This window comes from Oryx dammah, unplaced genomic scaffold (assembly GCF_014754425.2).
Source record: "Oryx dammah isolate SB20612 unplaced genomic scaffold, SCBI_Odam_1.1 HiC_scaffold_21, whole genome shotgun sequence".
NCBI classification, from domain to species: Eukaryota; Metazoa; Chordata; class Mammalia; order Artiodactyla; family Bovidae; genus Oryx; species Oryx dammah.
Genome location: NW_024070205.1, coordinates 51,906,585 through 51,930,739, shown reverse-complemented (window position 1 = coordinate 51,930,739; position 24,155 = coordinate 51,906,585). Strand labels below are relative to the sequence as shown.

The window sequence follows — 24,155 nt, the reverse complement described above, 5'->3', positions numbered from 1 at the left end:
GCTGTATCTAGGCAAATTTTAAAGGTTACCACCCGGTACGCCATTCATTTTTAAATGGGAAGGGATTCTTAAGTTTGTAGACATACATTCTAATTTTTACACAAAGGGAAGCAAGAACCTGAGACGAGATATACAGAAAAAAGCTGGTTAATATGTGTACACCTGTAGTCTGGGTAATAACTGCAAATGTCAGTGAGTGGCAGGGACAGGGGGCCACGAGAAGTGGAGAGGATGAAGGAAGGTAAAGTTAATGCTGGCAGAAAAAAGACAAAGGCTGTTGTTTTTCTAATGAAGACAGAATTTTAAAGCGAAACTCAAAATTAATACTGCATAAGAGTCAGATAAAACATACTGCTGTGTATATGCAGGTATCAAGAACTCAGTATTCTGTATAAACAAACACTACAGATACAGATTTCACTACATTTAAAATTCAGTACTCAATAAGGCCCTTGGCTATACTATGTCCTTTATGCTGCAAACTATATTAAGAAAAAATTTAACTGCCATCAATGAACTTAATGTATCTCTGCTGTAGAACAAAATGGAGTAAACTTAAACATATATCATTCTCTTGACTGTAAGACACCATACCAAGCTGGGCCAAGAGAAAATAAGAACAGGGAACACCCAACAGTTATTTCAAGCAAAAAGTAGATACATGATCACATATTCCCTTTGTATACATTACTTAGTATTTATGACTTATGAAATCTTTAAAGAATAGTGTCGTAAACTTTAAGTAGTGAAGTCATGGATTTTAAAGAGTGTTTTTTACATTCCAAGCAACTTATTTAGAACCAACAGATTATGTCAGATTATCTAAGTGTCACAAACAAGCAACATGTATATACTGCAATTTTATTTCAATCGCACAAACGAAGTTAGCGTGTAGGAAATTTAAATGGAACAGTATGGTAAAAATAGCAGAGAAGCAAAAACGCTATAAAGGAAGTACTCCTAAAGCATGAGAATTCAACATTCATTAGTTTTCATCTTCAGTTTTGATTGACACTTGATGCTTGCAAATTCTGAAACAAACTTTGAGATTATGATGACTATTCTGAAGAGATTTCAGCACCAGCACTAAGGTTTGTACATTCAGTTGGTTTGCAATTGACTTGTTAGCCATTTACATAGTGTGTAGTACAGATTTGTCACAGGTCAGATCACAGTGTTAAAGGAAAGAAGTACCTTCCTGTAATTAGAAAGGATCCCCTAAACTGCACTCAGCTTAAGACATCCAATGTACAAGAGCACGAAACCCATCATAATAACGTGGCTCCAAGGAACAGAGTTTCGATAAGGAAAATAACCTAAGCTTCTGTTTCCCATTTTAATTACTGAAATCTCTAACAATGACAAAACTGTCACACAGGACAGGAAATGTATACAGTAATTCAACCAAACTTCTTGGAAAGAACACATTTAGCAGTCTGGGATAAAGCAGAATGACAGGAAATAAAATGTGATTCAACACTGGTTCTTTTTGTCATTTTACACAGACATGTTAATATTTAGACCAAGGCACAAAACGTTTAGTGCATAAACCAGTTTCTTCTTCAAGATCTAGCATTTTTAGCGTAGTCTTTTATCTTACTTTGGACCACTTGTACCCAGTACTCTATCCTACTGTTTAACTTAATCAACAAAATCAAAAATGATTTCTGACCAGATTTATGGGGGACATAAAACATTTATATCACCAAAGTGTTTGCATAACCAAAAGTACGGTAATAAACATGGAAATGCCTCCTATTTCTTTAAGAAAGTAGTACTCTATAAGCTTGCTCTATCTTTAACGTCTTTACTGGTGGATGACAATGAACAGCTGATAGAAAAAGAACCGCATATTAGAATTATGACAGCTCATCCATCACAGATTAATCTAAAAATGAAGTTTCTACAGAAACAAGAACTCTTTTAATAAGGAAAAAAAAAATTTCCTCATTCAAACCTCTTTGAAGTGGTGATGGCTGCAAACCTGCATTTAGAAAACTATGCTACCAACAAACTCTGTCATATGAAGGTAGATTAAGAAATCCAGAAAGCGGACAACAGTGGATTATTTCTTCAAAATTTTAGCAAAACTACAGATAATCAAAGATTTCAAAGCAAATATGGCACATAACAACTCAAGCATAAACCAAGATGGAGAGCCTGGGGAATTTTTTATTTCCTAGATTTTCAAAAAATGCTATCATTGTAACATACAGGATTGCTTCCCTATTTTATTCTTAGAAGTTTCGAAGAAAAGGGAGTGCATTACACACACACACACACACACACACACGTGAGTGCCCACACAAACACACACACGCACGTGGTGGTAAGTAGAGCGTCTAGTTCCTTCTTCCTACCACCTAAGTCTCACTTTATTTATTAAAAGAAAATTATGCAGGACCCCTCGTCGTTTTTCCCTTTATGCGATGATTTCTGTGACCTTAATCGCTGCCATTGTTGTTACTTTCCTAGTATTTCAACGTAAAAGTCCGAAAGCAGCTCTGAAGTCAGGAATGTGTACCTGAACACCTGGGTAACTACAGGGCACCTAGGTAACAATAACTGCCAGATTCAGGGATCGAACGTTTGAATTCCACAGTAAGACAGAATTCATGTGAAGCTCAGAATCATGTTTCAGACCACTAAAGTTACTGAATTAAAATACAAACAGCTGAAGACATGATGTAAAAGATTAAGTACTCGGTTCTGTTAACATATTTACCAATTAAAGTCACAAAATATTCCTCATCATTATTCATGCAGATAACTGAGAAAAAAGATAGTGCAGAAATTAACTTTAAATAAAAAATTATTCCTTCCCCTCCTCCCACTCCCTATACTCTACAAAATGTTTTCCCTGGGACTAGGCCTTGAAAAGGCCACTACATATTAGTTTAACATGCATTACAGTCTGCAATTAAAAAAGCTAATTTTTGTGGTGGTTGTAGTTACGTTATAAAAATGTCCACATGCATAAATCTAAAAAAGGTTGAAAACCTACAGTAAATCTACAATATATTGTTTTACATTTGACCACTGGTTTGTGTTATGTAGGAGTCATAGATTTGGTAAAGCATTGTAACAATTTAGGAAGGCATCTAAATCTTTAAATTCTGGATGAATTTTATGTTTGAATCTACAAAATTGCATGAAGGCTAAACTCGAGAGACCTCCTATCATTCTAAAATTCCTCACTCTGGACAGATCATTTTTAGGACATTTTCTTATAAATGTCACCTTTTGAAAGCACATACAATTCCATTTGTTCCACATTTTATGATCTTAACCTACACGGGGCTGACTTCAATTATCCATGGAATATCAAATATGATAGGAAGACAAACCTGAGAGAAACATTTACAATACAATAGCATCACTTGCTAAATTCTTCATCAGCATTCTCTGAAAAAAAAAAACTTCTCAAGCCTTTTTCCTCTTTATTTTAGCAATGGACTGTTGAAAATGTGCAATTGTCTCTTGACATGAAAATATTTTCAATGTACGGTGATCTTGCCTGACGGGTTTAGTTATTTTCTGCATAATTGATACAGGAACTCCTATACGACTCTCTTCCATCCTGTTGTAAAGGTCAGAAAAAAGCAGCAAACTGGGAGGGAAATAGCTTATCCGCCGGAGTAGTAATGTTTGAAGGCTTTCAAAGTATGTTGGTTTTTCCCTCCTTCCGACTGTGTGTCTCCATTTTCTTCTTACAGCTCACAAAGTGTAAGGGTTTTGTTGTTGCTAACAGTTGTTCTTTGCAGGTTTTTATTTTCTTTTTTTTCCAGATTAAAGTCCTATCTCTCCTTAGTTTGTTTCTCTACGCAGTATTTGACTTGCTCAGTTCCTGCCTGATTGCTGGTAGGAAAAGGAAAAGCATTAAAAGTAAATATAATGGTAAGGTAATATAAATGGGTGATTCATTCTCAAGAAATCTTAATGATTGCATTCAAACTCACAGTAATACAAAGCTATACTAACTGTGCATCTTTCATTGAAGAAATCTATGTTATTTTTACAATAACAACATCAATTTATATATATTTATACATTCTCTCCATTTTGTACACAAAATGAAAACACTGATTCTTTGGACTCAAAACAGAGTTCAGTGGGATGGGATGGATGAAAAGGAGTAACCTAAAGAAAGAGCGGTTTACTTAGTTTTCCATCTAAAACTACTCAATACCGGAAACTCAAGAGGAATTTTGTTTACCTGGTTTCACAAATAATTTCCATTATATGAAGGAGAGAAACCCTCTCTTTGGCATCTGAAGCCAGGTAAAGGGCAGGATAATATGGAAAAGTAATTGTTTTATGCCCTCAAGTAACAAACTAGGTATTTTTTATCTTCATTTTCTTTAAAATGGGTATTATTAAACATTATAAGAGTAGCAAATTTGTTTAGACACTCACCATCAATGAGCTCTTCTTTTAGCTTAGTTAATTCTTTTCTCATTTCATCTAGAATGTCCTAAAATATTAGAGACAAACATCAGAAATACAGAAAATAAATAAAGATTCTTGCTTGTATAAAATTTTACAAATGTATAAAATGTTAGCTCTGTCTTTTTTTCCAGATTCATAATTTATGACTTAGAAGATCAATCTTGGTAAATTGTGTTTTAATAGTCTTCTCTTCCCAATCTTCGCTTATTCTAGCTTAGCAAAATATGAAGCAGAAGGTTTTCTAAACCTAAAATAATTACCCAGTCATGCTGTGAAAGCTATGATTCAGATAATCCTTATAAAACATAAGAGCTCTGCTTTTAATCTAATAGCCTTTTGGGAGCTAAGATGCAATCCATAAACAAGTTTCAAGCAAGAAGACACAAACTGGACAATCAGCTCCTGGGAAATTTGTCATCTGGTCTGAAGTATGGGGACTGCTTATGAATCACCAGAGCTGTCAAACTAAACTTCACGGAATCAAGGATTCCCCTGGAGGGCCCTCGGGGGCTACCCTAATAGGTGGGAAGGAGGAGGATGGGACCCTGCTGGACACAGACAGTCGTAAGACAGAAGACCGGCCACACATAGCTACTGAGCCCCTGAAACGTGGCAAGTCTGAGGTGAGATGCACTGTAAATGGTAGCCACCAGATTTCAAAGATTACTATGAAGAAAGTAAAGTAAAATAACTAATCAGTAATTTAAACATACTGATTATATACTGAAATATTACTTTGGCTACATCAGGTTAAATAAAAATATATTAAAGTGAATGTCACCTATTTCTCTATTATTTAATGCACCTGCTAAAAATTTAAAGTATGTGACCCATGTTACAGTTGGTCAAAAAGTTCATTTGGAAAAACCCTAACAAACTAGCCAATCTGATCTCATGGACCACGGCCTTGTCTAACTCAATGAAACTATGAGCCATGCCCTGTAGGGCCACTCAAGACAGACGGGTCATGGTCGAGATTTCTGACAAAACAGGGTCCACTGGAGAAGGGAATGGCAAACCACTTCATTATTCTTGCCTTAAGAACTCCATGAACAGTATGGAAAAGCAAAAAGATAGGACACTGAGAGATGAACTCCCCAGGTCAGTAGGCGCCTAATATACTACTGGAGATCAGTAGAGAAATAACTCCAGAAAGAATGAAGAGACAGAGCCGAGCAAAAACAACACCCAGTTGTGCATGTGACTGGTGATAGAAGCAAGGTCCGATGCTGTAAAGAGCAATACTGCATAGGAACCTGGAGTGTTAGGTCCATGAATCAAGGCAAATTGGAAGTGGTCAAACAGGAGATGGCAAGAGTGAATATCGACATTTTAGGAATCAGCGAACTAAAATGGACTGGAATGGCTGAATTTAACTCAGACGACCATTATATCTGCTACTGTGGGCAAGAATCTCTTAGAAGAAATGGAGTAGCCACCAGTCAACAAAAAGTCCGAAATGCAGTACTTGGGTGCGATCTCAAAAACGACAGAATGATCTCTGTTGGTTTCCAAGGCAAACCATTCAAAATCACAGTAATCCAAGTCTATGCCCTGATCGATAATGCTGAAGAAGCTGAAGTTGAACAGTCCGATAACACTTTCACTTTCATAAAGACCTACAAGACCTTCTAGAACTAACACCCAAAAGAGATGTTCCTTTCATTAGAGGGGACCAGAATGCAAAAGTAGGAAGTCTAGAAATACCTGGAGTAACAGGCAAATTCAGCCTTAGAGTACAAAATGAAGCAGGTCAAAGGCTAACAGTATTTTGCCAAGAGAACACACTGGTCATAGCAAACACCCTCTTCCAATAACACAAGAGAAGACTCTACACATGGACATCACGAGACGGTCAATACTGAAATCAGACTGATTATATTCTTTGCGACCAAAGGTGGAGAAGCTCTATACAGTCAGCAAAAACAAGACCAGGAGCATCTGGCTCAGATCATGAACTCCTTATTGCCAAATTCAGACTTAAACTGAAAAAAGTAGGGAAAACCACTAGACCATTCAGATATGACCTAAATCAAATCTCTTATGATTATAGAGTGGAAATGACAAATAGATTCAAGGGATTAGACCTGATAGGCAGAGTGTCTGAAGAACTGTAAACACTGTACAGGAGACAGTGATCAAGACCATCTCCAAGAAAAAGAAATGCAAAAAAGCAAAATGGCTGTCTGAGGAGTCCTTACAAATGGCTGAGAAAAGAAGAGAAATGAAAGGTAAAGGAGAAAAGGAAAGATATAGCCATGTGAATGCAGAGCTCCAAAGAATAGCAAGGAGAGATAAGAAAGCCTTCCTCAGTGATCAATGCAAAGAAATAGAGGAAAACAACAGAATGGGAAAGACTAGAGATCTCTTCAAGAAAATCAGAGATACCAATGGAACATTTCATGCAAAAATAGGCACAATAAAGGACAGAAATGGTATGCACCTAACAAAAGCAGAAGATTAAGAAGAGGTGGCAAGAATACACAGGAGAACTATTCAAAAAAGATATTTATGACCCAGATAACCACAATGGTGTGATAACTCACCTAGAGCCACATATCCTGGAATGAGAAGTCAAGTGAGCCTTAGGAAGCATCACTACGAACAAAGCTAGTGGAGGTGATGGAATTCCAGTTGAGCTAGTTCAAATCCTAAAAGGTCACGCTGTGGAAGTGCTGCATTCAATATGCCAACAAATTTGGAAAACTCAGCAGTGGCCACAGGACTGGAAAAGGTCAATTTTCATTCCAGTCCCAAAGAAAGGCAACGCCAAAGAATGCTCACACTACTGCACAACTGCATTCATCTCACACGTTAGCAAAGTAATGCTCAATATTCTCCAAGTCAGGCCTCAACAGTACGTGAACCATGAACTTCAGTAGTTTAAGCTGGATTTAGAAAAGGCAGAGAAACCAGAGATCAAATTGCTAACATCCGTTGGATCATCAAAATAGCAAGAGAGTTCCAGAAAAACATATACCTCTGCTTTATTGACTATGCCAAAGCCTTTGACTTGTGGATCACCACAAACTGTGGAAAATTCTGAAAGAGATGGGAATACCGGAACACTTGACCTGCCTCTTGAGAAATCTGTATGCAGGTCAGGAAGCAACAGTTAGAACTGGACATGGAACAACAGACTGGTTCCAAATTAGGTAAGGGAGTATGTCAAGGCTGTATATTGTCATCCTGCTTATTTAATTTATATGCAGAGTACATCATGAGAAATGATAGGCTGGATGAAGCATAAGGTGGAATCAAGATTGCTGGCAGAAATATCAATAACCTCAGATATGCAGATGATACCACCCTTATGGCATAAAGCAAAGAAGAACTTAAGAGCCTCTAGATGAAGGTGAAAGAGGAGAGTGGAAAAGCTGGCTTAAAACTCAGCATTCAGAAAACTAATAAGATCATGGCATCCAGTCCCATCACTTCATGGCAAACAGATGAGCAAACAGTGGAAACAGTGACAGACTTTATTTCTTTGAGCTCCAAAATCACTGCAGATGGTGACTGCAGCCATGAAATTAAAAAACGCTTTCTCCTTGGAAGAAAAGTTATGGCCAACATAGACAGCATATTAAAAAGAAGAGACATTACTTTGTCAACAAAGGTCCATCTAGTCAAGGATATGGTTTTTCCAGCAGTCATGTATGGATGTGAGAGTTGGACTATAAAGAAAGCTGAGCCCCGAAGAACTGATGCTTTTGAACTGTGGTATTGGAGAAGACTCTTGAGAGTCCCTTGGACTGCAAGGAGATCCAACCAGTCCATCCTAAAGGAAATCAGTCCTGAATATTCACTGGAAGGACTGATGGTGAAGCTGATATTCCAATACTTTGGCCACCTGATGTGAAGAACTGACTCACTGGAAAAGACTCTGATGCTGGAAAAGGCTGAAGGCAGGAGGAGAAGGGGATGACAGAGGATGATATGGTTGGATGGCATCACCAACTCGATGGACATGAGTCTGAGAAAGCTCTAGGAGTTGGTGATGGACAAGGAAGCCTGGCATTCTGCAGTCCACAGGGTCACAAAGAGTTGGACACGACCAAGTGACTGAACTGAACAAACTTTTTGGCCAGCCTGATATTTCTATTTAATCCTGATGCTCTAGACCCTCTTTCCTCAATGATAACCACTCTGTCTTCACTTATTTTGCAAAATTTCTATTTATAAAGCTCAACTTGAAATAATGGATACACCCTCTAGTTAAAAAATTAAGATTGAGTAACATGAACGCTTGGAAAAGGCAATGGCACCCCACTCCAGAATTCTTGCCTGGAAAATCCCATGGATGGAGGAGCCTGGTAGGCTGCAGTCCATGGGGTTGCTAAGAGTCGGACACGACTGAGCAACTTCACTTTCACTTTTCATTTTCATGCATTGGAGAAGGAAATGGCAACCCACTCCAGTGTTCTTGCCTAGAGAATCCCAGGGACAGGGGAGCCTGGTGGGCTGCTGTCTATGGGGTCGCACAGAGTCGGACACGACTGAAGCGACTTAGCAGCAGCAGCAGCAGCAACGTGAATGCTAAAAGGGCTAACAAGGTGATAATTTTAATGGGTGAAAAACAACTATCCTTTGGAAGGATTATCAAATTCTATGACTTTCTTTAGCACTGTGCACACCTTAGGTAAATAAATAGCTCTATGTTTAAGGCTTATCTTTAAAAAAAACCTTTTCATGTTTAAAATAAGGTTGAAAATTATCATCAATTAGTTTATTTCCTCCATTTTCCAGTGAGGAAACTGAGGCACAGAACTAATAGATATTCTTTTTCAAATTAACTTAAAATCAGTCCTAAAATCATATCTATTCCTCTCAAGTCCCCTACTTCAGACAGTCAAGAACTGACCATATTTTAATTGTGTGCAAGTGCTCCATTTCAAGATATTTTTCAAGAAAAGAAAGCCATGTTTAACACATGGGAAAGAAGCGCTTGTTTATCAATGACCACATGCTTTTCAAATTAGGTAACTCAACTGAACTGTTCAAACAGCTTTGTAGTATAAAAGGTTGATCTGAAACTGTTATTATTTGTTGCTTTAATTCCTATTTAACTTTTACTTTGAACTCATTATACTGCAACATTACTGGTACTCTTTTAAGCCCCACTCAAACTGCTGATATTTTAAAAAATGAGTGACAGAATGGGGAAAGCGGGCTCTGAAGATAAAGACAGGATTCTGATCCTGACTATGGGACTGAGTAAATTCAAATTCTCTGAACCTCTGATGTGCACAATTCAAGTACAGACACTATGTTATCTGACTACTACCAGGATTAGGAGACAATGTCACGCTAATAACCTAGCAAATGCATAACACTGAGCTCTGCCAGACAAGTCGGTAAATGCTTGTTATAGTGATCAGTACCACTGTTATCTTTACAGGCTATTCTGAAGTGCAGGATAAGAAGACAAAGATTAAATTGTTCATTACAAGCATAACTATCAGGTCTACAAAACTGATAGCTGTTTCACTAAGACGTCTTTAGCCTTCCTTTTCCAATCTTTTAAAACACTATCATTTTAAATTATTTTACCTCTTTTAGAAGTAAAACAGTTCAAGGTTCCAAAATTACCTATTACTCCTTCCATTTTTTTCTGTGTATATAGGTATTAAACACAATGCATGCTGTATCTAAAATACAAACAATATCTTTTTCTTATTGAGTTTTCCCCCAAACCGCTTCCTTTCACAGAAATATGTGAGAGTACTCATCTTCCTTACATTCTTGCTAAAACCAGACTTGGTGGGTCTGTTTTGGCCAATGCTGAGTGCAAGCCAATTTTTTTCTCTTGAACAACTGTACACCATGCACTTACATTTAACGTTTATCCTATTACATTAAACCACTGTCCCTACCCTCCACCACTGCTGGCACTTTATGCAAACTGATGAACCAAAACCAGAGGATCTGAAAGAAGTAATACAGCATGAATGCTACTGTTTAATTTCTACACAAGTATCAAGTCTATATTCTTTTCGAATACATTCACAACCTGTCAAATATACGTACATGGGATTATTTTTAAAATGCACAGTACAAATAAAGGGAAGCGGCTGCTGGGCACCCACCTGCTTCAGCCTGTCATAGTCCACTCCCTCCGTCTGGACTCCATTGGCACTGGGCTGTGACGAAGGCGCAGATTTTGGTCTGGACAAATGAAATTTTCAGGACAGGTAAGTAATGCTTAGCATGTTTAATGAGTTCATTAGTAATTGCAAACTTATCAACCCAACACCAGATTACAGTACATTTCTTAAAACATGTGTTAAAGAGTTAATTATCTTAATAGTTGCAGATGTACAAAAATAATTAGGATGTACAAAAATATTTTTTGTTTTTTATCAGTATTTAGAAAGAAATTAGAAAAAGTTGATAACATGACAAAACTTTTCCAGTGAAGAGTAGAAGACAATGCCCTTTGGGCACGAGGAGGGTGGCAAGGTAACAGGTGGCATCATGACCAGGACAGAAGGGAGGCCAGCTGCAGCGACCCAGCCCGAGTAACACAATCTTATTCTCTCCTTTTGAAACTGTACGCTATCTAAATATGTGGCAAACCAATGAGAGTGAAATGATAAAGACCAGACTGTTTCACTCTGTATAAATCAATTTTCAAATTCTATGCCTTGGTTTCCAGTGGCAGGGGAAGGAACTGCTTAATAAGTATGATTTCTTTGTATGTGTTCCATTCCATATCAAGTATCAAAATAAGTAAGCATCTTGGAAATATGATTATTAAGTTAAAAATAAGTTATTAAAAATGTAAAAATGTATGTTCCTATCCAATTGGCTTTGTGGCTATTTCCCAATGAAGTTTTTATAAAGATGGTATCTGAATGGTCATCTAACTACTTCCACAAACTTACTTTGTTTAAAAAAAGGGGGGAGGGTAAAGAGACAGAAGCAGACTGTCAATTACTATTACATTTTCAAAAGTTGCGCTTCTATTAAAAAATTTTACATGAAGAAAATAAGTCTTAAGGATTAGCCATATTTTAAGCAAAAAGTTTCAAAATCAAGTAAGTCAGTCATGACTCCCTCTCCAATTCTGGCCATAAGAGAAAATACTAAGTGGGAAAATTTAGAATTTTAACTGAATGATACTTTATTTTCAGCTTTTAGTATATATTAAATGGCCACTTTTTAAGGGTTACAAATCAACGCAAAAGAAAACAATTAGGCCATATATTTCCAACTTTGCAGAATACCAACGTGAGAAATCTGAATCAAGACTTAACAGGCATTACTTTTTCAAACTTACAATTCTTATAAGGCACATTACACTTCAAACCCATAGGCACTGTGTGTGAAGGTGAAATCTTGAGTCATTTAGGTTTATATGAAACATATGACAGCTTAAAAGATTGTTGTGAAGCAAGTCAAGCAATTTTACTACATATCTGCCGCTATGTTTATATGAACAAGAAAAATAATAACTCATAAAATTTCATTCAAGAGGCACTGAGCTAGGCCCTGTGCTGGATGAGATTTATATGACATACTTCCTTTCCTCTTGAGACAATATACCTTTTCACCTTGTTGAGGAGGTGACAATTCCATAGTCGTTTAAGATGCACTGAGATCCACAGTATGCAAGTCACACTGCACTGCAGAGTCTGGTCTATACAGTAAGTATCATAAACGTTGACTTTTATGCATTTCATTTACCCATACTGCCTGTTCCTGCTCTCCAGAAGTAAATAATTATTTATTCTGCTTTTCTTTTACATTTCACATTTAATTGGTACACACTGTTTTGGTTTCTTTTACTAAACTTACATAATGAATATCCTTGAAATTCATGTGAATAACAATAGTCTGTTACTTAACCAGGGAGTATGTTATAAATATATCCATATTTATTAAACAATCCAGAAAATTATTGTTATATAATAAAAAAAAATCATGGAAACATGCAATTTGTAAAAAATTTAATTCATGCTAACATGCAATCCACCACCACCACCGACCGCCACCACCACCACCATCACCATGATGATTAACTAAAGGGGGGAACTTTTCATACTTAAGGAAAGACGTAATCACCACTTTTTAAAAAAAGGTTTATCAACAACATTATCTCAGGGGGATCCTACTTATGAAAGCTGCAAACTGGAAAGATTTACAACAGAAAATCTCATCGTTAAATGCTATTTTTCTATGTGTTAGCAAATTTTCTAAATAAGTCTTTGGTCAAAACAATTAAACCACCTCAAAAAAAGCAGGAAAAACTATTTCACTACTGTATTATAAATACTTTATGCAAATTTAACTGGCTAACAAAACGAACTTGCCGAATATTTTAATCATTAATGGCATGAAAATAACTGTAGCTAATAACAATGTGGTCGAATAGTCTGATTACAGAACTCCTTACTCACTACCAAAGACAACCTTCTGTACACTATTTATGCTCCCAGTAGACTTATGTGTATTCTAAAAAACAGATGCATATAGTAACATGAGTATAATATCTCAGTTATTTCTAACATTAAGGTTTTCGCCATAATTGATAACAAAAAGGGGGGATTTTTATTACTTTATAACGAGAGTGCTGCCTCTAGATACTGCCTATAAAATAACTATACTTCAACTATTTAAGTCCCTGTTCTGCCAAATTAATTCTAAATATAGCTTAAGCACTTGAGGATCTTAAGAAATTGTCAATTTTTTTTAATTAAGAAAGAAATACATGGTTCATATCCTAAGTTTTCTTAATTAAAAAATGGTATAACAGGACTCACCCTAGAAAACAAATAATCTGCTCAAGGATATTAGACGTTAGGTTGTTAAAGATACTCAATTTACTGCAAAGTATGTAGGAAACAGAGATTTTCCTCAAATAATAAATTATTCACAATGGCTATTCACTGTGGCTGTAATACTGTCCTGTCTTCCAGTGACAAAGAGTACAGGATCTTCTGTTCAACTTTTTAAAGCCTTGTCTTATAAAAAGAATGGCTTTTAAAATAAAATGCAAAAGCTAGACACTCTCGATACATGTGGACTTCGATTCTCATTCTCGAATTTCAGGTATGTTGACCATTTATATTTATCATAATCCATATATAAACTGATGGCAGGGAAATGAATACTATTAATTTTTCTCACTAAAGTCACTCAGAATTTTTTCTAAAAGAGTGTTTTAGATACAGCTAAATATGAAACATTTACGTTATCGCCATTTCTCCTTTGTGGTGATTACCAATCCATGTAGAAAAAGCTCAGCCCTATCCTGAAAATGTTATTTAAAAGTTTCAAATCACAAAGTCACATCAGGATGATACCTGTGTAATGAATCATAGGACCTGTTGTCAAAAACAATCTGATTTTTCCTTGGAGAATCCCGTCTATGAAGGGGAAAAACCATTTAAAGGGATACACAATAGAACTCTTAAAAATAATTCTCATTTTGTTACTATTTTACAGGTTTTTAGTTATACCAAACAGAAGAACTAAAGGAGTCCATTAGCTTTAAAATAATTGTAAAAAAAGAAAAGATTATTTGGAGACTAAGTCTAGTTATGTGAGGACATTGTTTACGTGATAATTACAGAGAATTCTTTTAAAAAAATCATTATGTAGTGGCTACTTTTACATACTGTAAAACCTACTTACATAAAAATTGAACAAGTATCAAAACACAGGCCATTTCTATTAGAGTGAATATAAACAAAACTACAGACTCAAATAAAAAGCACAGTAAAAATCACTGTAGCTTGAAGTATACAAAATTAGCTCTTTTGAGGAGGCATGTAAAGAACTTTTTTCCATCTTGAATACAAAATCTGTAAGCTCCCAATAAATGCCATGGGAAGAATTCATAAACTTTCCAACATTACGTTCCAGTCATGATTTAGAGCTTTTTTTCTAATTTTTTTTTTTTTTTAATTGAAGGATACTTGCTTTACAGAATTTTGTTGTTTTCTGTCAAACCTCACGTGAATCAGCCATAGGTCAACATTCTTGCTTCTATTCCACTGTCTGACATCTTCACTTAATACAGCATATATATTACAGGATATTAATCCATCTTATCATTAACATAATTTTGACACTGCATATTTATAGTTTCAGTACTGTGCAAGGATAAAGTATGCTTAAATAAAAGCAAAAAAAAAAAAGGCCAATATACTTGTTTTCAGAAGGAATGAGGGGAGTAATTTAGGAAGAAAAGCAATACAGTTCTTTAATTGGGCATTTTAGAATGTTCACTCTGGGAAAAGAGAGGAAAACCATCTACCAGAATTGGATTCTACCAGAATTAGAACATGATTACAATACACTATACAATAAGAACCCATATTTGATTAATCTATACAAAATATTTTTAAAATAGTGATGCTTAGAACATTTATTAAACTTTCTTTAAAAGTCTGAAAAGTCTCTGAAAGAATATTCTTTCCTTTATTAACTGAACCCAACCAGAACAAGGCACACATACATTTCACCTGGAGAAGTTTTTCCATGTCCCGTCTACGACAGAACTTTTGCCATGAATTTAAGTTTAGCTTTAGGCAAGCTCACTATAGCATCCCTATCAATGAGGCAGGGATGAAAATAGTGACAAAGAGAAGGCATTCCTCCCCGTTACAATTTGCAACTTCAAAGGACACGGCACATCACAGGTCTGTTCTGAAATGCACAGTACTTGATAAACTGGGTGTTGTACAGTGCTACTGAAGAAAATCTGTAACTACTACTAGAGATACATTAGAAGGTCACATCAAGTAGGTATCTGGGAACACAAATGCAGTTTTTCCACTCTTTTGAAGAAACATGTTCACCAAAAGCAATTCCAGTTAAATATATTCATCTTTCAGTGACGGAGAAACTGAAAGCTTTTATACATTCAAAAAGCCCCAGTTTCTTTGTGAAATTTAATTAACTATGTCATCACCAAATCTTTCCCACCAACAGAAAGAACCACACAAAAAACCAATCCAAATTTAGACTGAAGCTCATGTACACAGACCTGTGACAATATAAGGTCTATTCTTGTATTTTTTAAAATTAGGCTTCTATAATTAGATGTTAAGTCTGCTTTTTTATGAGGCAAAAATAAGGCGAACAGTTCAGAAACAAAAGGCAAAAAAAACTTTTCTGTCTCAAGACAAATACTTTTCTTTTGGAAAAATATGAGTCCTTTAAACTGTCTCATAAACCAAGAAAATGTTTCATCTATGTTTAAGATCTACAATATAAAGTTAGTTATGACAGCCAAGTATACCTGACTAAGGCATACTGAATTTGCTTGACTATGCAACACATAGCCACTTGTAGAAACACGAATTAACTAGTCTTGTTCCTGGGCATTATCTTTCTTAACTTAACTATAATTAGAAGTTTCAGCTGAAAAATAAATCTTTCTACTTTATAAATTCAAAATTTTAGGTTGTATTCTGTTCTCTCTTAAACACTATAGCCTTTTCTCTCCAGCGCTTTTCAGTTTAAAGCATTATGCTTCTTTCAAAAGTTCAATGTTATTTATTGACAGTAAAAATGATATTGAGGTTATAGAGGAGAATGTCCTGTTTCTTAAGAAAAATGCTCAAGTATTAGGACTGAAGCAGTATACATTTGCAAACTGCCTTCCAACTATTCAGAGAGAAAAAAGTGTGGATGTGTAGACAAGAGTTCAAGCCAATGATGGCAAAATGTTAATAACTGGTGAATCTAGGTGATGGATACATGGATGTTTGCTATACTATTATTTCAATTTTCTGTTGTTCTGAATTTTCTCAAAATATAAGTACTGGGAGGAATAAAAGCTATCTAGAAATTTCAGACAACCTGGGTGATAATAATAAGCATATGGTAGAATTCAGACCGATAAAAATGCAGATGTTAATTTCTTCTTAGATACAACTGTAATATAAAACTTAGAAAAAAAATTGATTACCTGGAAATAACAGGTGACTTGCTGCCATTCATTGTGTTTGTTCTTTCCCAAGGTTTTCTTGTCGGTTCTTTAAAAATTAAAGAACTTATGTTAAATATCCTATATGCTCCCAGAGTTAGGATTCTAATTTGTATAATTTCAGATCCCAAAATGAAAGAAATTACTAAGCAACTAAGTGTGACAAGTTTCTCTACGAAGAACTTATATTGTTAAATTTGTAATACTGTTAATTCTAAACACCAGATGGTAAAAAAGTTTCTCTAATAAAAATAGGATAATAAGGGTAGGATAATTTTGATTAATTACAATGAAATTATAGGAATTATTTTAAATTAATAAGGATAGCTTAAAGATATTAGAATGGGAGTGTACAAACTATACAGTCTTTTAAACTATTTTCAGTGCCAATGATAAAACAAATAAAAAGAATCTTTAATGTGTTCATGTACTTCTACATTTAATCTAAATTCAAACAGCCCTCTTGGCAAAAAACTCAAGCAACTTAAAATATATTTCAGATTTCATGCTACTGTACTTCCTTGATTTTCAACCAACCGTCAGGACTTAGCAGACAATTCCAGTTAAATAAAATTAGGTTTCTCTGAGCTTTCAGTTGACTGTGTTTTGAAAAACGAATCTCTAAACTGTTTTTGCTAACCTGGGCTGCCTGGCTAATGCTGTCCCTGGCCTCACTAGACGACTAGGTGAAATCCAGAGTGGAAGCCTCTCATGCAAGAACAAATTTAGGCCATAGGACAATCAAGTCTATGTTGTGCAGAATTTTAGCTTGAAAAACTGCTGAGTTCTACTGTGCCCCCTCAACTGGCCTATGGACATGCACGTATGCAAAACTAAACTCTCAACTCAAGACTGAAGCACTTATGTTCCGGACTTCTGCTGCCTTCAGTCATCTAGTGAAACAAAGCCATCGTCCCTCTTGCTTTACTCCTGTCCACCAACCAGCCAATCATTACTCCTTCTGTATTCTCACAGCTAACACTCTCTCTCACTGACCACCACAGACTGAGCCAGTGGACATCAGATAATCAGATGAGGATGTCCACAACAGACAGAATTGGAAACACATCCAAGAGACACCTCCAGAGTAGGGGAAAAGAGGGGACTCCTGAAGGACAACTGGACAGGCAGTGGATGGTCGTAAGAACACTGTTACTAAAGAAGAGACAGGCGAAGTGATGCCTCCTAGTCTCTTCCAGCTCCAACTCCCCATCTCTGCCCATGCCATACCCACTTCCTTTTGAAACAGCACTCCTTTCTCTACTTCCAGCTAAGCGAAATACTCTTCAAGGCAAGGCAAAATGTCATTTTCTCCTACAAAGATGATCCAGGTGACTCCCAACTATACAATCTCCTTCCTTCTTGATACATTTTTTAATATTCAACATGTGGTTATGAAACATTAACTTTTCACTTGTGTGTATGTCTCAGCACCCAAGCTGAATCATGAATTTCTTGTGCTTAGGGTGACTTCATCTTTCACTTCTTTTTGGCCTGGCAGGTGTCTGACATGTGGCAATGAGGGGAAAAAAAACTGACTGCAACAAGTGAAGTAAAAAAGCCTCTGCTGCTGCTAAGTTGCTTCAGTCGTGTCCGACTCTGTGCGACCCCACAGATGGCAGCCCACCAGGCTCCCCCGTCCCTGGGATTCTCCAGGCAAGAACACTGGAGTGGGTTGCCATTTCCTTCTCCAATGCATGAAAGCGAAAAGTGAAAGTGAAGTCGCTCAGTCGTGTCTGACCCTCAGCAACCCCATGGACTGCAACCCACCAGGTTCCTCCGTCCATGGGATTTTCCAGGCAAGAGTACTGGAGTGGGGTGCCACTGCCTTCTCCGAAGAAAGCCTCTAGACCTTTTGAATGAATCCTTAATTTTATAAAAATGGTACACATGTGCAAACACACATGAAAAAAATACATACAAAATTGATGCTTCAGTTTTCCATGTTTTAAATAAGGGGATATACATTAAATAAGGATTCTGTACATAACCTTTAGGGAATTAGTGAATATTTTGAAATGATGATCAGTTTTGTATAAAAATATGATTTTTTCTTCCCTGGGAGAGGGCTCATAGCTCTTTTCAAACTCCAAAAAGTTCTGTGACTCTAAATTATAGCTGAGTCCTAAAATATCTATGGTTTAGTAATAGCATGTATACTGATTTTGCGAAGATAAAGGTAAAAATAAGTAAATCACAACCAAGAGAATTTTTAATGAAGGTAACATAAACTGACTCGAGTCCTATTTAGAGGAAAAGTTTTTCACAGTTACAATATAATTATAATACAGCAATCAGACCACTACAGAATCACTATTCAGTCAGAATGAGTGGTTGTTATAGGCATTTCCCTATAGTTGATTTGTATGGCTAACTCTAAATATTAATTCATCAAAATGATCAAACTTCATTCCAAATTAGGTAGGAGAGAAACAGGCAGTTCAGTGTTTAGTCATTTAGTCAAATATGAAGAAATGACATAAAATCCTTGCCTTTAAGAATCAATTACTAAAAGTATTTCTCTTTCATCTAGATAACAAATTTTTCCTTGTTTAAATGAGTAACTTCAAGTGATTAACAATAATATACACAGAAGGTGTAAAAATTATGATTTTCAGAGAAAGTCACAGAAAAAACAGTTTGGATTTTAATATTATCTCCCAATGTCATTAAGAAATGAACAGCTGCTTCAGGGTCACAAAAGGTAGAGGAGAAAGTCAGTGCTTTCCAATGTGAACCAAGAATTTTAACATTTTAGTAGCTACGCAGTCACTTAATCTAAACATGGGGAAAGGGAGAATATTTTTAATTGGGAAGTACTAATATTTAGATAAAGTTCATAAAGATGAAAATGTATCCCCTGAACTTACCAGGTGTAGTTGTTGAAGAGGCCTTAGAAGATACAGGCTCTGAGTCTTCCTAAACATATAGAAATACATATTAATAACATCATATCTTCTAGAAACCTGCTGTATACATTTGGTGCTTTATACCTTCGGCCACTTCCCACTTTTGCGTTCATCAGTCTTTTCCCTCTTCTACACTAAGTTTAGACTTTTTTATGTATCCTAGCAGCCCCACCTCCAAACTCCTCCCTCCCACACTGCAGTTCCTCTGGGCTCCCTTCCTCATGTGTTCTCACTGAGAACTGCACACTCAATGAGAACCACACTTGCCAATGTGCTGCTGAATGGGAGAGAGGGCACAGCTAATAACCAGCGGTATTTGGTCAAATTCCTTCATTTTTAAATGAAAGGAAACGGAAACTCTCAGATATTTTAAAAACCCAGGAAAAAGTCCTTCACTCCTTTAATGGCAGGCTTAGATACATAATTAAATATAATAAGAATTCCAGTACTTTTCCCCTAACTACACACATTCAACCCATTTTATTAAGAATGTCATTAAAAATATATAAAAAGTGATGCCATTTTTAATATCTGAAGAGTTAAAAATAAATGTTGTTAGTTGAAATTAATTAAATTCAAACTAATCTTTGACATGAGCTATACTTGAATCTCACATTTTCAGGTTCAGCAGACTATTTTAATTTTTATTTATTTTTTGCTCACACCACTCGGCATGTGGGATCTTTGTTCTCAAACCAGGGATCAACCCGTATCCCCTGCAGTGGAAGCATGGAGTCTTAGCCATTGGACTGCTGCTAGGGAAGTCCTCATGAAGTAGACTCTTTTTTATTAACTTACATTTTTGTCTTCTTTTTGTTCTGTTTCTATCGTTGATCCCTTTTCAGCAATTCTTCTCCTAGGAAAAAGGAGAAGGTACAACAGATAAAAAATTAAAACAATCCATGTAACAGTTTAAAACTATACCAAAAAGGAAGGCCTGCATCTAGTTAAATTATACTTAGAACAAAATTAACACAATTCTTTCTATTCTGGACACACCCACGTAATTTCTCACTCACCTCCTGGCCAGCAGGGCACTCATTTCTTCCATTAAACCACTACCCCCTAAAGGAAGGGGTCCATTTCCACGACCTGTATCTGTTTTAGATGAGGCTGAATTCACACCAGTGGTGTTCCCTCCGCTTGGGAAAGAGGCTTCTTCCATCTTAATGAGAATATAAACACATAATAAACTCCTATGTGGGGCAATCCTAATATATCAATCTTTTATTAATATATTACATTCAAAACAGAAGGATATATCCACATTAATTTCAATAAAAACATCTAGGTATTATTTATAAACCTTAAGAACCAATGGAGTAATTTTATGTATCAGTGAAGTTTTATCAAAGCTAACATAACCAATAATGGCATAACATGCTATCACATGTCTCCTTGTATAAGGCATTGAAAAGGATGTATTACTTTGGTGGTAAAAATTGCAAAACCTGTCCCCCAAAATGCATAACCTCAGTCAAATCTTAGGGATATATCAGATCTACAAAATACTTATATTATTGTCTTCAAAAATGTCAGTATCATGAAAGAGGAAAATGAGGAATTATTACATTTTAAAGTAAATTAAATAGATATCACAACAATAGATGTCACAGGAGTGACCCTGGAATAGAAAAACAATTGCCATAAAAGACATCATTGGACAACAGGTGAAATTTTAATAGATTTGTAGATTATGTAGCATTGTATCAATTAAATTTCCTGATTTTGATAATTATATTGTGGTCATGTGGGTGAATGTTGTTCTTACAAAATACACACTTCAGTATTTAGGGAAATAGGAGCATGGTGTCTCTGATCTATCCTGAATTCGGACAGAAAGAGTGTGTGAGTTTATGCAGAAGAAAACATATACAAAGAATAAATATGGTAAAACGTTTAGTGGTCAATCCGAGTAACGAATTTACACTATTCTTGCAACTTTTCTTATTTCAAATTTTTTTAGTGAATGAAGTTAATAACAGGGTTCATACAGTGAGAATACAATAATTTCAATATTTTAGATGCTGAGACAGAATCAGACACACGTAAGAAATATAATAAATTAGGAAATCCATTTACCCGTGACACTTTCCTAAGTTTTGCTCCAGCAATTGCAGCTGCAAGTCCAGTTAAAGGGCGATTGTCTTCAGACATGGATCCCGAAAAAAATCCAGACGCAGGGAGGGGAGGAGCAGGAGGTGGAGGAGGAGGAGGGGGTACTTGATTGGGAAGAGGTGGTGGAGGAGGCGGGGGTGGAGGCCCTGAGGACGGGAGTGGAGGGGGTGGAGGTGGTCCTGGGGGAGGTGGGAGTATGGCTGGTGCCTGGGCAGGACCTGGCGGGAGTGGAGGAGGGGGTGGAGGTGCAGGTGGTCCCAAGACAATGCCTGAGAGAAAGAAATGTTGACTGTCAATGATAGAGCCACGTTACACTATCTCAGGAGGAAAGGCATGTAGAATGACATGCTAAATTAAACATTTATCACAAATTTATGAGCTCAATTTACGTAACAGTTAAAATCCAAGTCAGTATTAAAAAGATACAAAAAATATTTTTTTAAAAATGCTAAAATTTAAAGCCAAATCTTAAGCTAACTACTTAAACATAGACTTTTAGTAATAGAACTTTGAAACAGATGGTCTAATTAGGTTTTTTTTCTCGTTCATGGGGATTTGCTAAATAAAATAAATGCTTATAAAGGTTGGGATGGAGGAAGCATCACTGAAAAGAGAAATGTATGTGTAGTTCGGCTATTAGTGTTATTTGAAATAACAGATCCAAAATAACCTGGACAAACCTTCGGAATTGAGATAATAAATCCTACACTAGTGAAACATATAGTTTACTTGCTTTCCAAAATGGCTGAATTGAGACCATGAACGAAGGGCAGGTCCCAGGCTCCAGCATCTCAAAAATACTCCATACATAAATACAGTATATCAAGAGTGTTGAGGATAACTGAAGTAAAGGAATCCTTACTTTATTAAAATAACCAGGAGACAACAGAACTTGTACAGAGTTTTAGCCTAGAAGATGGGGGTGGGAGAACGTCCAGGTCTTGTAAAATCACAAAGTAGTGGATAAGAAGGAGAATCACGAGACTGACCCTGTAGGTCCTTCCCCTTTCCTTGAAGGCTTAAAGGGCTGTCTTAGGATAAATAAAATGCTATCTGCATATTGGGTGGTTGAGTTTTTCAAAACTGCTAACTTTGAACAGTGACACAAGCTGAAACGACAAACTCCTGGAAGAAAAACTGTGCTGGGCTGTCAATCTTCCAACAGAACTCTGAGGATACAGGAGGTGGGCTGTCTGACCTTGTCAAACTGTGCCTCTTTTGTCCAGCACTACTTTCACAGTGATACTGAACTGCATCTACTAGAATTGTGATGCAACGTTTAAGCAAACTTCAGCAAGTCAACATGAAAAATATATATACGGAGATAACAAGCCCCTAGAACTAAGATTTTTTTTTTAAGATGTGCTTAAATCCAGACTATAAAACTGCTTCTTCATAAGTACAAATTTGTCATATTCCTTCCTGAATTTCTCACTAAATCCTTTTTTAAAAAGGGAGTGGTTGCTAGGAATCTTTTTATTTACTTACAGAACGAGGTCCTTCTCTACTTAGGAATAATCCATACCTAGAAGATTACAACCCTCTTCTCTGTCACTGAGACAGCAACGTTCGAGCGTGGGGAGTAGGGGGACGACTGTAGAGGGTGCTACCATCTCCCAACTATCCCTACAGGCTTACAATCCAGACCATGGAATCCTTTGGGGCAAACATCACGACTGCCCTCTCCCGACTCGGTGCAAAGTTGGGATGCTCCCCATGGTTTGGGGTGGCAGCCACCCCCTGGAAGTCTGATATGAGAAGGCCAATGCATACAGGAGGGGCCAAAAAGAAACAGGGTCCAAGATAAGAACTGCCCCAGAGGAGACTCCTGGATGACACGGATCTGATGACCACACTTGGGCACTAACCCTAATTTCTGTATTTCCCAGAAATTAAAGGAAGACATGTTTGATTACACATTTATTGTGTGGAGTAATGTGTCTAGTAATGTTTCCCCAGTGATTATTCAGAGAAATGTACAGAGACCCTGAAACACGGAAAAACACCTCCAATACTGCACAAAAACCCAAATCTAGCTCAACAGGGAAACTCCTCCTACTGATCCTCCAAATGCAATCAATCCAACAGAAAGAAACCCACCTTCAACTTTTTCAAAACCATCCTCCCCATTCTTCTAGGGAAGTGAAGCTGTCTGGGGTGGAACATTTTCAAGGGCTTAGCGGTTAGTCGCGATAAGGGAAGCCTTACCCTGCTGGGCTGGAGTCTCGGCCGGCTGAGAGGCTGCCTGCAAGCCTGGCTCAGGAGCAGAGGAGTCTCCCAGCACAGAGTTTAGAGGAGTCTCCACAGAGGCAGGGGCAGCTGCAGAGGGAGAAGGGAGAACACTAGGCTTGGATGAGGGAGTTGAGGCAAGAGGGGTGCTCGGAGGTGGAGGAGGAGAAGCTTGAGATCCACAGTGTGAGAGTGGTGCCAGGGAAGGCAGTGGCGGCGGCGGCGGCGGCGCTGCTGGCCCTGAGGTAGGTGGCGGAGACACGGGGTGCGGGACAGAGTCAAGCAGCCCGTTGGGCGCTGTTGGTGAGGGGGGCATCGGGGGCACAGGAGAAGAAACACAAATGGGGAGGACAGGCCTTGGACCCGTGGCTTTGCCTGGGGGGCTGCTAATCATTACTGGAGGAGACGGAGGGAGGGGTGAGAAATTGGAAGTCGGCCAGGCACAGGGCTTCGTAGCTGGAGGCTGAGGAGAGGGTGTGTTCACAGGAGAAGAAGGTCGAGAGTTTTTGTTC

At 37.1% G+C, this 24,155-nt stretch overlaps 1 protein-coding gene across 10 annotated transcripts in view; it reads right to left on the bottom strand.

The window, feature by feature from the left end:
• Window positions 1–613: 613 nt before the first annotated feature.
• Window positions 614–24,155, bottom strand: part of ENAH (ENAH actin regulator) — a 155,062-nt gene continuing 131,520 nt past the window's right edge. For 3 of the 10 annotated variants that reach the window (XM_040263678.1, XM_040263674.1, XM_040263676.1), the window contains 9 exons: window positions 23,623–23,733; window positions 21,379–21,683; window positions 20,316–20,461; window positions 20,095–20,152; window positions 19,258–19,306; window positions 16,370–16,436; window positions 10,536–10,614; window positions 4,417–4,474; window positions 614–3,858 (listed from right to left, as the gene is read on the bottom strand). In XM_040263678.1, the coding sequence (XP_040119612.1) occupies window positions 3,821–3,858; window positions 4,417–4,474; window positions 10,536–10,614; window positions 16,370–16,436; window positions 19,258–19,306; window positions 20,095–20,152; window positions 20,316–20,461; window positions 21,379–21,683; window positions 23,623–23,733 (911 nt within the window). In that variant the 3' untranslated portion in view covers window positions 614–3,820. Of the gene's footprint in view, window positions 3,859–4,416; window positions 4,475–10,535; window positions 10,615–13,754; window positions 13,818–16,369; window positions 16,437–19,257; window positions 19,307–20,094; window positions 20,153–20,315; window positions 20,462–21,378; window positions 21,684–23,622; window positions 23,734–24,155 lie in introns of all 10 variants that reach the window. The other 7 variants (XM_040263675.1, XM_040263673.1, XM_040263680.1 and 4 more) reach the window with 4 other exon arrangements.